This window comes from Diadema setosum, chromosome 4 (assembly GCF_964275005.1).
Source record: "Diadema setosum chromosome 4, eeDiaSeto1, whole genome shotgun sequence".
NCBI lineage: Eukaryota > Metazoa > Echinodermata > Echinoidea > Diadematoida > Diadematidae > Diadema > Diadema setosum.
Window position 1 is genome coordinate 26512892 of NC_092688.1, and position 14301 is coordinate 26527192.

Sequence of the window (14301 nt, forward strand, 5' to 3'; positions counted from 1 at the left end):
TCGAATGAACTATGAGGAATAGCGTTCTTCTGACACAATAGTCATGTGTTTATGTACTGATTTTTCAGTAATCGCTACGATGGATAGTGAGAGTCTATCAGACTGAAGCGTGGATGAATGAGAGCTGACAAGGTCATGTGACCAGTCACATGCTGAGTCATGTGATCTGCTTGTCTATTTGTATCATTTTACCGTGCAATGAGAGTGGATCATAAACACAGAAAATGATGAATGTTCTGGTCGTGAATGAGCATGCATGCAACTCAAGGATTTCTTCTGAATACATTATACACAAGATACTGGTCTCTTTATAATTACTACATAGTGACTGACTGAAAGACAGATGGATAGATAGATATAGATAGATAGATAGATAGATAGATAGATAGATAGATAGATAGATAGATAGATAGATAGATAGATAGATAGATAGATAGATAGATAGATAGATAGATAGATAGATAGATACAGATAGATAGATAGATAGATAGACAGACAGACAGATAGATAGATAGACAGATAAACAGACAGATAGATAGATAGATAGATAGATTGATAGATAGATAGATACTTGAGTATGTGTCACATTTTGCAAACATAATATCATGTGCATGTTCACATGATCACAGTCTCAACATTAGTTTGCTACATGGTTAAGGCAGGAGAATCTCCAGGCTTGGGAGTTTGGAGTCTCTGACAAAGTTCCAATTGCACACTGCTGTGCATCATTTGTTGTAGTGTAATGAAGCTCCCGGCAACACATCAAAAAAAAAAAAAAAGACTCAAGAAAGCTTGGACATGGTTTCATAAATTATTAAACGTTCCCAGGTGGGCTTGAGGAGCTTGCTCAGGCAGGTGATGCTGCTCTGGACTGGATCCACAGCTTGGATATCAACCTACAAGGCTAAAACCCCCCACCCCGTTGTACATTGCATCACACAACAATCTAAGAAGAAGACAATTTAATAATGTTGACACAAGTCCCTATGGGCCTACATCTTTTTCTTGATGTGGCTACATCATGCCTTGAAATTTATTTCAAATCTTTTTTGTTAGCAGAACAAAAAAACCCACTGAACAAATTTCCCCGAGTTTCTTGGTCTCATTTTTTATTTATTTATTTTTTTTTTTACTAAAAGAGTTAATCTGTCCACAATAAATTGACTTCCAGTAATTGTCTGGTGATGATATATCAAAGCAGTGCCTTAAAAAATTGTATATTAGAATGCAAAGTTTTCTCTAATTTATTGCACAAACTTCAGTTCAACTGTTCCACAAAACAACAGTAGATTCTGCAGTCAGCTTGATAAAGGGCAATTTGAAGTTCTGATGCAAAAATCTGACTATCTCGCTCAAAATTGCCATAACATATCTGTCAATTAGTGCCATCATGCACCATTATGTCCTTTCAATTATCACTCAACCCACTGACTAAATAAAAATGTGCCATACACTTTGTGTCTCATTTCGATTTAAAGGGCCAAGAAGATCTGTGACGAAAATGATGGGAAGCTCTGAGTGACTGCTGCAGGGTAGGTGATGAGCCATTGAATGACTGAATATATCCACATGAGTCTTGCCTATAAATTGTCACTGTCCAATATCAGTGGTATTACAGACGAGCACTGATGATGAGAATGAATGAGAAAAAAATGTAATTCACAGCAAAAATGGAAACTTAGTTGGCTACCAACAAAGATTGTCCCTCACGTCTCAATCAACAAAAATTTTCACATGCAGAGTCCCAATGTGTAAAGAAATTTCATGTGAAGTAAAATTTTTCATTGTTGGTCAAGTCAAGCACATTTAGAGTGTAAGGAGAACAAATAACAAAAACTTTGAGCCATGACATCCCTCCCCGCAAGCCTTTAAGTTGAATAAGCTGATGAAATACACTTTACGTTAAAATGAGTTTATATGGATTTTCTTCCGTGTTCTGCAAACTAAAAAAGGAATGTATTAAATTCAATTGAATTGAAGTTGATAAATATGCCCCACTTTATTGGAATGAAAAGAAAAAAAAAATGTGCATAGCTGAGCATATTCATGATAAAAGTGATTATTGTGAACCTATGTGTCTGTACCTTGTAATAACGTGCTCGCTGAACCATCAACTCCGAGCACATCGGGAACAGGCACGCTAATTATAGCTTTTGGTGACGCACCGTTGGTTGTCACCTCTTGGGGCTGCATCCTACGCCTGTGTTTCTGGTAGATCTTTCGACCCACAAACACAACAACCACGTAGAGTCCATAGAGAGCTATGTAGCCTGCAAAAATAACACACATACACAGGTACAAAAAAAAAATGAAAGATTGCACAACTACTGTAGAGGGAACAACAAAACAATGCCCTGAGAACACATGCATAAAAACAAGACACAAGATTTTGGAATAGTGTAGTGTATGCTTTTGCTGTGGCAGGGGGAAAAAGACCTTGTAAACACCAAGAAAAAACTATTTGATTAAAAAAAAAAAAAAAAATGTGACTGGACTTTGCACACACTAGTGAATTATGGCATACACACTGGTGAATTATGGCATTCACATCTACAAGATATCAACAAGAAAAAGGGTAGGCTGCAAATGGTTGCTATGATGATATTTTCTGTACCTATGAGGTAAACTCAACTGAGTGAGATCAACATGATGAGGTGTGTTTTCATGTCTTTACCTTTTTGACTCAGCATGCCCTGTTTGTTGCTCAAGACAACATTAAATGATGCTTAAACTTGAATAGAAAACCAAATCAGGTACAGCTGGTACAGATTTGTATCGAATCGGCGACACAGATCATATCAGGCATATCAGCTGCATTACTTCCCAGAAAGGGGCTAGGTCTTTGATTTCAACTTGTCTTGTTGTCCCACTTTGAAGAGGGCACTTGTTGCAATGTTCATTAAAATTGGCCCTAGATGGAGATTTCTATTGCAGTCCCAGTGGTTCTGTAACAACTCTGCAGCATTTTACTGTGTGAGTATTTTGCCACTGCAAGGCCCGGTTCATGCAGTATGCAGAAATCAAGGACAGTACACACATGTTAATACTTGACTTGAATGGCAGGTAACACCAGTGCAGTGCTGTAGTTCAGATATTAGGGTCCTAATCTAGACTGAAGCATAAGAGCTTTGCCGTTTACATTTTGTTGGAAGCAAACTATATGTATTCAAAACCATGGCAGTTTTGCTATGCAACATTCAGCATGATAGCATGGAATCTAATGGGTAATTTTGAGAACAGGCTGCATGATTAACATTACTCCTACTCCTGGTAATCATGGCAAATGATTTCCAATTCTGACTGAATCTAAATGAGCAGTGCTACTACCCTTACATGCACATACATCAAGTCAAGATGGCCTGCATGTCTTTCATAAAAACTAATGTTTGTACATTATCACTATTTTGTATGCCCCTGCATGTGCCAATGTAGCCATGTGAATCTTAGAACTCAATATTCTCATTTGTGCTCCAACTCTGATGGAACCCCTACAATTGTTTTTCTACCGTAATTTCATTTATCTATTTGTTTTGCTTGGTTTCACTCGTTTCATTACAGGAGAAGGAAACCCATTTTAATGTTAATTGAGTGAATGCAGCAACATTAATAGGACACATCAGTGTAAGTTTCAATCTCACTATTGGTCATAGTTTCATGACATTGTTTGTAGTGCTGGTCACATACATGCATACATCTGTTGAGGCAATGATTTTCTCCTTTAAAATGAAAACATAGTTCCGGTAAGGGTTTGGGAACCTGTATGGCACCATTTCATATTTACTTGCAAAATATCCAAAGAGTCTACCAAGAAACTTAATTACCTGGCTGACGCAATTTGGCAGGATAATGAGTTGTTTTGGAGTATTTTGAGATCAAAAGTGTGGTCGGTATACCAACTGTTATTCCAGAAGGATCCAGACTAATGCGGTCTCAGTGAAAACTCGGCCCTATTTCAGACAATTTACACGCAGTTCGCGATCGCCATATTCTATACATAGGCACTTGATAGTCGCACATTAATTTTGCATGCGCGCCAAAGAGGTTCTTTGATGCACACGTTGTATCAACTCGACCCATAACTGCGACCAGCCAGAACAAGAAGTGCTAGCATAGTACAACACTGTATAATCCAGAGGGACAACTCGGCCCCGCCATCAAAGCGAGGCCGAGTGGTCCCCTAGTCTGAGTTAGCCTGACCCCGATCTGGTATAGTTCTGAGATTGAGACTCCGGCCAACCTTTTTGGATAATATTTCGCATTTTCGTCTTTACCCAAAGAATATTTTGTTATTGCAGCATTATTCCACAGTCACATTTCTTAGGCATACATGTACATTTGGGAGCAAAATTCGACAATTTTTGCAGGAGTACCAGAACTATGTTTTGGCTTTAACAGTTTTCCCATGACAAGGTACATAATGTACTTGAAATGTTTTACAAAAGAAATTTTATCATCAAATTAATTGCAGTTACAAGTATAACAACTTATCATGGAGTGGCACCTCACCGACTGCTTCTTGGAGTAAAATGTTTCCTTTGTAGAGAATGTAGAAGGTCCAGAAGGCTGCTGCCAAGTAGAAAATTGAGTCTCGCAAAAATGGTCTCTCCACCATCTTGAAGGGCCGAGTGATGGCAATGGAGCCAGCAACGATGGTCGTCACAAAGATGCCAGCACCTGCAGGGTAACCATGGAGATTAAGGAATGGATATCCCACAGAGATATGGGGATAATAAAGCAAAGATGACTTCTCATTTATCCCTTGTATCCTTCAAAACCCTTTTTTTTTTTCAAAATACTTGCTGTACCATGCCTTGCTTGCTGTAAATTGTCAATGTGGGTGACTTTGTCAAAAATGGAAGTACTACCAAACTGATTTATGTATTATACTTCCTCCTAGAAAGCTACATGTTAATCCTTCAAAAGACTGCTCTATCTGCAAGTCTGGACACTGTCAAACCAGAAACATTCGCAGCATGAATCTTTTGCAAATTGGTGCTGGCAGCCTTTTTTTTTTTGCAGCATGAAACTTTTGCGAAATTACCAATCATGAAAAAATTACAAGCAGGACCTTATGCTACACGTATTGAATCGTGGCTTCTCTTGAAGTGTGCACAATCCGTTATGAAACTTTCAGGTTTTACAGCACTTTGCACACCTGCCAGTACTTTCTCATCAAAGGCTACCTGTAGATAGATAGGAGAGTATCACACTGGAAAAATAATTACCTACAATTCAGCATATAATTATGTCAAGTTACTTTCTTCTTCTTCTTTTTTTTTTTGTCTAATTTGTGTTGGTAGTAAAACTTACCAAAAAGAGCTCCTATTGCCAGACCAGCTTCACCATTTCTTGCGTTGGTCACTGCTGCTATAGCACTGAAGATGTCTGGAGCACCATTGCCGAATGCAAGGAGTGTCACTCCGTGAATTAGCAGATCACTCGTCAAGGAAATTCTCAACCACTGCAGAAGCATTGCAACACATCAACACAGAATTCTGCTTCGTGTCTGGACTTTAAACACCAATTAGTAGTCTATTCCACAACATTGTAATCCCTGTGTTTGACTGGGAGATGGATTTGCTTCCTAAAAAAAAAAAGAAAAAAAAAATGATATCCAAACTCTGTCAACACCTGTCAATTACACACACATTGAAAGACTTGCTACTCAGCACTTGCTTTAAAGTATGGCCAATACTTTCACAAAAGAGTGAGTTGAATTTACGCAAATGAGACAAAGCAAAACTTCACAATTCTCAAATAACTACACAACTAACAGTCCCTTCATCATTCCTAAGTCATTACAAAGCTACTGCCGATGATATGCTTAATAGGATATAATTCTCCCTTATGTTATCAATTTTTGTTGGTCATTACACGGTATACACAAAGAGACACTAGCCTTTGATATGACACACATTTCAATAACCTGTCCTCATTGGTATTCACATAAATCGAAATGATGGATATATTTCGGTATGGAATTTCAGAGGCAGAGATATAAGAGGCAAAAGTGTTGGAGGTGAAATATTATGATAAGCAAAAACGGAAAAAAAAAAATGTGAAAAAAAAATCTCTTTCTTACATGCGACATTTCATCTGGCACTGTTGAAAGTGGAGAGCATTCAAGCATTCTATATACTTCCTGTATTTCATATATTTGTCAACATCACGCAGAGAGATCTTAAGTCATAAGAAGAAACATATTGTCATGTGGTGCTTCAGTCATAACATTATCTTTGGCAGGTGATATGCTGCAATAGGTCCCAAACTTGATGATCAAGTTTCATCACTGTCGTAATCATGACACCATACAGTCTACTTATCATCAAAAACAACTGGGTCATGTTGCATAAAAAAAGAAAATGTAATCAAGCATAAGTCAGATATCAGCCAATCAGAAGTGAATATTCATAAACTTATGTTTGATTTTTCTGACTAATGTCTGATCTCAACTTTTATGCAACAGCGCCCAAAATGAATATTTTGATGTGCTCCCAAAGGCGGGGCATTACAGAGAAGATAATATTTTCCAGAATTACATGTAGGCACAGTTGTACATAGTAGTTAAAAGTATAGTACTTCACACCAATATTCTTCAGAAGTTGATGATAAAAGGATTGGTCAGAAAGTGGTGTACCTAAAGGAAGGAGACAATAGACTCTAATGTGTTCCAAACTGGGTTGAGGCATCGTCCTCTTATTCGTAACCTTGATACTTTATTCTACTTCTCAAATATGCTCCAGAAATATATATATATATATTTTTTTTCTTTTTTTTTTTTTTTTTTGGGGGGGGGGGGGGAGGTTATTACAATTATGAAAACATTTTTGTGACTGAGGTGATATACAGTACTTAAAAGATAGCTCCCCCAAGCCAATCTTAAGAAATTTCAACACTATAGCTAGATAATAACAAAACTATTAGTATATACTAAACAAAGGGCAATAGGCACAAGTAATGTGTATTCTGTGTTTATGTGTATAATTACATGCAGTGTATACAGTGCATACAATTGTATACAGTGTCATACTATGGGACAGGTAACTTAACAGCAACATGCAAAGAAGCCGAATCTATTAAAAGGGGAAAGTCCAGATGGTTTTCATAATTTCACATCATGTAGTACATAAACTGACAGCTCCACGTAGAGACTTGGGGAAATTATTGTGGTTTCTTGAGCAGAGAAACCAATACTCTGAAAAAAAAAAAATGCATGCAAACAATTTACACTGAACAAGGATGATGCCAAAAGAGTCTCACGTTTCTTTTTCTCTTTTTTTTTCTTTTCTTTTTTTTTTAGATAAATGTAGCAATGTAACCATTACAATACTGAGCTTGCTTAAAAAGTTCACCTGTGTAGAATTTATGCATGCCTTCTTCTTTTGTTCTGCTCCCTTGAGCCCCCACTCATGCATTCTACAACTCTGTACCTGGTACACAGTACAACCAATTCATAGTTGTTCAAATGTAAAATTCTCCTTTAACATGACATGAATTGATAGGAGACAATTCAGACACATATACAAAAAACACAAAACAAAAACACCAACAAGTCCTTTGGATATCTGTATTAATTGTACTGAGTGATCCTCAAAACATAGTTGTAATTATATGTGGAATATTCACACTTTTTTGTATGCAAGCATTTTGAACACTATTTGATTCAATTATTGCAGAAGTGAGGAGCTCAGATGTGTTGTTCAGCAACAATGTGTGCTGTAATTCTCCTCAAAATTCAATAACACTGTAAACACTTCACGAAGCGTAAAAAAAAAATACAGCTGCCTTTTTAAGTTGGAAATCACTTGAATTTATGCAATTTTTGTGACGTGCACTCAATGGATCAGGACATGGAAAATTTGTATTGATTTTGTAACTCTAGTTCAACTTGAGGATGACCAAAATCTAGACAAGAATTGGCAAAGGACCCTTAAACCCTTCTTCAGAGGCCCTTGGCAATGCAATGCTACCCATGAGTATAGAAAGCTCTCAAAGATTTCACCTACTCCTTGTTTTGTCTTAGTGACTGTCAAGTTTATGAGATTCTGTTGTCATATTCACATCCATGTCTGTTTCAGAACATTCAAACAAACTCAGTCAAGAGCTTTACAGTTTTTTCACTCTATACCCTTTGGCTATTTACTTCTCTGTAGCCAAAATACAATGATTCCACTGGGGGCCTCATGGTTATGGCAATGTAAACATTTTTCCTCCCCTACCAAACCTGATAAACCAACATTCCTGCCACTGAATTTATACCCTTATAGCCACCTTATGAGGTCCCTGTCTGCAGTCCCAGTAGGATAGAACTCAATCTATGAACTTTTTTTTTTAGTATTATATGAGATGATTTTTTTTCTTCAAATTTTCATTCATTTCCCTTGGTTATAAGCTTTGCACAAGATATCATACACTAGATGTCATTGAGGGTAGTTCTTTTTTTTTCAGACTGCATACTTATTATACCTCGATTATAAAAAAAAAAAAAAAAAAAAAACTTCCAAAGAAGAAGAAGGAAAAAAAAAATAAACCCTCATGTGCCATTTTGCATCCATAACGCATCACCATACATAAAGCTGGCAGTGAAAAAGCGTGCTGCATAATGACTGTTATGCAACTTCCTTAAATGTGACTGAATATTGCCAGGACGATTAACATGCAAATGGAAGATAATAATAAGCTTCACAATTTGTTTCACTGCCACAGAATTTCTCCCCCTCATCTTTTCTGAAAGAAGTGGAGTTATCTTTTGGTCTTTCACCTTTCACTTTGTCATTTCACACTAACATCTATACTGCATAGGCCTGTACATGTATTTTACAGCACAGATCCTACTGGCCTGCTGAAAGCCTAAGTTCTTGATCATCTGCTTTAAAAGAGACAGACAGATGTGAAACTGTAGAAATGATAGAACTGCACAATAAAGCATTGTGATTGGATCCCAAGTAGCTATTATGCTACACATCGAGGTCTGCACCAATCCAACAGTATGTGTGCTAGGCTCATGACGATCCAAACAAGAGCAATGCAGAGTGTGTTTGAACCAGATAAAGAGTGTTATCAATCTGGAGATAAGTCTACTTAGATTGGGCCAGCAAATCTTGAGTCACGTGCAAAGTCACAGCTCATGTTCGTTACTGCCCCTCCTCAAGGGTCAAAGTTCAAAAGATCTGTGATACTCCTTTAATCCTGCTAACAATCACAGTTAGGGCAAAAGAACTCATAAGTAAACATACTCAAAAACAGAAATCATGCTGTGGCCCGTCCCTGTGATTCTCCAGTGGCCGTGGATCGACCCCGTAATTTTGACACAGCCGTTATGTAATAATCAATGTGACGGGCCCATGAAGGAAACCCCTAACACAAGGTCCAATCTGCCTTTTGTTTATTGTACACAACATACACAATAATATCTACTATTTTGAGGTAAATATTTGGAATATTCTGAGCAGGTTGTACAAAATAAGACAGCCATCACCGTCTCTGAATGACTTTGATGATCTCAGGACTATTAAAGGTGTAAATAAATTTTGACCAATGGTAGGTATTCCAAGATAGAAACCCATGCTGTTCAAGTTCTCCTAAGCTCGCACTTGCAGTGGGCTCCCATGAGTGATAGATGTGACCCTTTGATCATAAAAAGGGTATATATATCACGTGAATCGTGCAAGCCAACATTGGTCAGATATATATTTAAAAACTTGGCACACCACAGACACCACTGATCTTCAAACTGGCAAACATTACGGAGTGATGACTCTACTCCATCTTGGGAGGTAGACTATTCCCAAGATGGATAGGATTTACGAAGGAGGTTCTAGAGAATGGAGTCACAACCGTCTTATTTCCTTTGCTAGATGTTCGAAGCCGCCGCTCAAAAATATTTGAAGCATGTGCAAAACAGGATCTGCCGCGCAGATAGGAAGACAATTGACTTGTGTCTCATTGCATAATCACTAGCCACTTTCAAAGGAAGATATTTCTTTGTGATGGTAATTACTTTTCGCTATCCCTTCTTATAAAAGGAAGGTGGTACAGACATGAGGATGCGCGAATAGAAATTGAGCAAAAAATGCTGAAATGAAGATGAAAATTACTCGACTGGGCATATGCGGGCAATAATCTGATATATCTATCAATAAAGAATTGTACTTGAAGATTATTCCATATTAGTTTCATTTGTGGAAACTAAGCGGAAAAGTGATAAAACCAGCTTTCCAGGATGGTATAGTTTAAACATTTTCACATGATGCAGCTCAGATTTACACTTTTGCGCAAATTTCTGGACGGAAATGTCTTTTGTTTTACATGCTTTATCATTGATTGAAATTTCATTTCATTTAATAAATAGATAAGCAAAATATGGCCAAAATTATGATAATGTTCAAAATTAATCTTCAGAATGCTGAGCAAGATGGCGGCAAGGAACATTCATCATCAAAGGCACAAGTGCACCTGTGGAATTCCTTTGTACATCAATAGAAATCTGACAACTGTTTGAATAATCACAGCCAGTTGGCACTCCAATGTATAAAACCTCCTTGGATTTACGGAGCCTTACAGTTCGTTATTCCAATGGTTCATTAATCCAAAGATCTGCTATTCTGAAAGTTCATTAATCCGAAGGTTTGTAATTTCTGAAATGAAATGAGGTTCGATATTCTGAAGGTTCGTTACTCCAAGCATGAGAAAAGATTTGTTATTCCGAGAGAAGTTAATCCAAAAATGACATTGAAGGTTCATTCATTACTTCAAAGGTCTGTAAATCTGAAAATGAAATAAGGCTTGTTATTCCAAAGGTTCAATAGCCTGAAAATGAAACAAGGTTTGTTAATCTGAAAATGAAAACAATGTGTGTACTAACAAATCTTCAAAACTATGAACCTTATTTTGTTTACAGATTAATGGACCTTCAGAATAACAAATCTTTTTTCATTTATGGATTAACAAACCTTTAGAATAACAAACCTTGTTTCATTTTCAGAATTACAAACCTTTGACATAATGCTACAGATGTCCAGATTAACAAACCCTATCTCATTTTTGGATAAATGAACATCTATGTAAACAGAATTTGTGTGTTTTAAAATCCCCAACCTTCAGAATTACTAAACCTTATTTTATTTTTGGAGTAACACCTTTGGAATACTAAACATCACATCACAGATGGATCCCTACTAACAAGAGCATACTTAGTCTGGATTTGACGATGGAGAATTTTTACCTAACAGTATGTGTAAGAGAAACAGGGGGTTGGACACTCAGTGTACCCATGAGGTGATTGTTTTATTGACAGGATTAAGTCAATACACAGAGAAAACAACAATATTGTATGTCCCACCCCCCCCCCAAAAAAAATACAATTGGAATTTCTGCCATAACTTCAAAAATGGTGAATCAATAAAAATGCAATTTCAAGGTGTTAAACTATGTAGATTTTACAGAAAACCCCACTCAATTTGCTTCAGTGGTCACAGAGAAATTGGGATTTTTGTAGAGCATGTCAGGAATCCCTTCCCCTCAAAGGTTTGTCCATTGTGCTCACACCTCACAAAATGCCGAGAACATCCATTGCTAAACTTGGAAGAACAGACCCATGACATGCTTTACAACAATCCACAATTTCTCTGTGACCACTTCACCAAATTGAATGGGGTTTTCCGCAAAATGTAGGTAAGAAGATCCAGTCTCATACCCTGAAACAGCATTCAGATGGTTTCATCATTTTGAAAGTTATCAAGATGAATGCAAAAATGCGACTGTAATTTCTTTTTTTCTTTTTTTTTTTGAGGGAGGCATACTGAAATTCATGCTTATCTGTCATTATCATGCTCCTTCTTCAAGATTTTTTTTTTCAATGAATCATATCAAAACAAAAAAAGCAGTGCTTTTCATTTTGATGAAATAGTCCCACTCCGGTCTCCTGAGTGAAACAAGGCCTTCGTAGTGGGTAGGCCTTATCAACCCCGCGTTCACATTGGTCCCCGCGACGCGGGGACAGCCACGAGAGACCTTATCTTTTTTACGACTGACCGTTCACATTGGTATCTCATCTGTCCCCGAGCTGTGGGGGCATTTTGGGGCTTGGAGCGAGCTCTGCCACTTGAATCCAGGCATAGCGCATGCGCACATTTGATAACCACAGCTGGACGCTATCAATTGCGCCCCAAGGTCACTCTCCCCTCCAAATCTTGTCCCCGTACCCGACTTGCTTCGCGGGGACGAGGGGACAAGTCCCAGCGAGCGTTCATATTATGGTTTTTGAGGAGAAAGTCCCACAGCTCGGGACTTTCCCCGCGTCGCGGGGACCAATGTGAACGCGGGGCAAGAAGCATTTTCAGGAGCTGCACAGAAGCAACACTGCACACAGGCACTGGTCCGATGGTCCCTGACCAGTAAAAGTCACTGTTGGAAAAGTAACTTTTTCAAGAATGGACCAGTAAAACTTGAGAAAACTAAGTGCCTACTGGTCTGACAGACAGGTCGGACCAGTAGAAAAAATGGGTCAGTGTGCAGCTTGAGAACAGTGATCTGTAGACAATAGAAACTTGCAGGTTTTTCAGTAATGAAAGGGAATTGTGCAACATGAGCCAAAGACGACAAGAAAGAGGACACTTTGAAGGAAACCGAAAGTCGCTATAATAGGAAGGATTCAGGAAATACTGGCTGACAGCAGAGAGAAATCAATCAATATTTTCAGCAAACTGCAGACACATGATTGGTGTACTTTCCTCTTTGTGACAATCCAGTTCGAGTCAAACAATTAACTCCCAGCCTCCTGGAACCAACTGGGTGCTGTAAGAAGTCTATCATAGGGATTTTAGAATCTTGTTGGGAATGGGTTAACATTTTGAAAGGAACTCCCAACAATGGGCTCAGATCAAGGGTCCATCAGCTCCCTGGGCTGAGTTCTGTAGGGTCCAGTACAATGATTCATGAGGGTTGGCCAAGTGCACTGGTTTCATTGCCTACTACACAGCAATACAGATGTGGATATTGTCCAAACAAACGGTACTGGGAATGTTCGGATAAAAGAAGAGGTTAAACACTTGCCAAAACTGCTTGAAGAACAGATTTTACTGTGGGAAAATATTCCACGAAACTTCCGGGTTTTCGGAATGGCAAATTCCATTGTGAAGGCAGTACGATCATACTGATATCAATAGCAAAAAAAAAAAAAAATGTATCCTTCAGGGATACTTTGAGGGTTCAGTGGGCTGTGCCAATGCAACAATCATTTTCTTGTTTTGATTTGTTTTGGGGATTTTTTTTTTTGAGGGGGGTGTAAGGCCTTAATTACCCTGTCTCACTGAACACGATATGGATCTAGATACACTGCATCTTTAATATCAACACATCAAGTCTGACCCAATTCATCAAGTATGAATGGTTCTAACTATTTCTTAGTTTCTACACAAGCAAGAGATTAAAAAAAGAAAAAGAAAAAAATGTCAAGAGTAACAATTTCTTTTGAAGTTGGAAAAGGATATTGCAATGTTCTGGCTCATCTTCAGGGTGCGTGACATGACATCTAGATTTGGACAAAAGCTGAAAAGATATACAAATTGTAATGTGCGATTGTTAGGTACATTTCAGACTTTGGTCATAGAAACACATGGATACATAACTTTACACACAATAGTTTTATGTGACTAACTGAAGATCATATAGCACCAGCCATGGGGTCCCAGCAGTGCGGTGGACTCATTTGGAACATGCTTCAAGGGAAGGTGATGAATACATATATAATGCACAATGCAATGTCACATGACCTAAGCAGGCCTAGCATGCTCCACTCCTGCGCTTATACACCACCTAGGCCGCAGTATTGTGTAACGACGTATTCATATTTGCTACCATACTGGAGGTGCACTCCAAACGAGGTACACTGTACTTGTATGTGCTGCACAGTCAACATCACTACTCTTCTTGATGATCCAGGGAGGTTTATCGCTGAACAAGACAATACCTTGCTTTGTCAGTCAAAGATTTCAAAAATGCAAGAAAACATATTGACAATGTACACTCAGAACACTTTTTGGGAGTAACGGAAGATATGCGTGCTTGCTTCAAAGAAATAGAAGGTGGACTACAAATAAGCATATAATCTATTCATTACATGATCAAAAGATCTAAAGACAAGACCTTAGAAGCAATGACATTCAACATTACACTGTAACTTGCACTGACTTACACTGATGATAACATTACACAAATAGATAACAATAATATTAGTGACATAAATAACTAGAGAAGCACTCTGAGAGTGCAGACGTCCACCAAGCAGCTCATTTCCACCAC

General features: G+C 38.0%; 1 protein-coding gene across 1 annotated transcript in view; it reads right to left on the minus strand.

The window, feature by feature from the left end:
* Nucleotides 1–14301, minus strand: part of LOC140227769 (mitochondrial sodium/calcium exchanger protein-like) — a 67788-nt gene that overhangs the window by 13371 nt on the left and 40116 nt on the right. Inside the window, exons 4-7 of the mRNA XM_072308166.1 lie at nt 13491–13548; nt 5311–5422; nt 4507–4674; nt 2085–2270 (exon numbers count right to left, since the gene is read on the minus strand). Coding sequence (XP_072164267.1) covers nt 2085–2270; nt 4507–4674; nt 5311–5422; nt 13491–13548 — 524 coding nt within the window. The remainder of the gene's footprint in view (nt 1–2084; nt 2271–4506; nt 4675–5310; nt 5423–13490; nt 13549–14301) is intronic.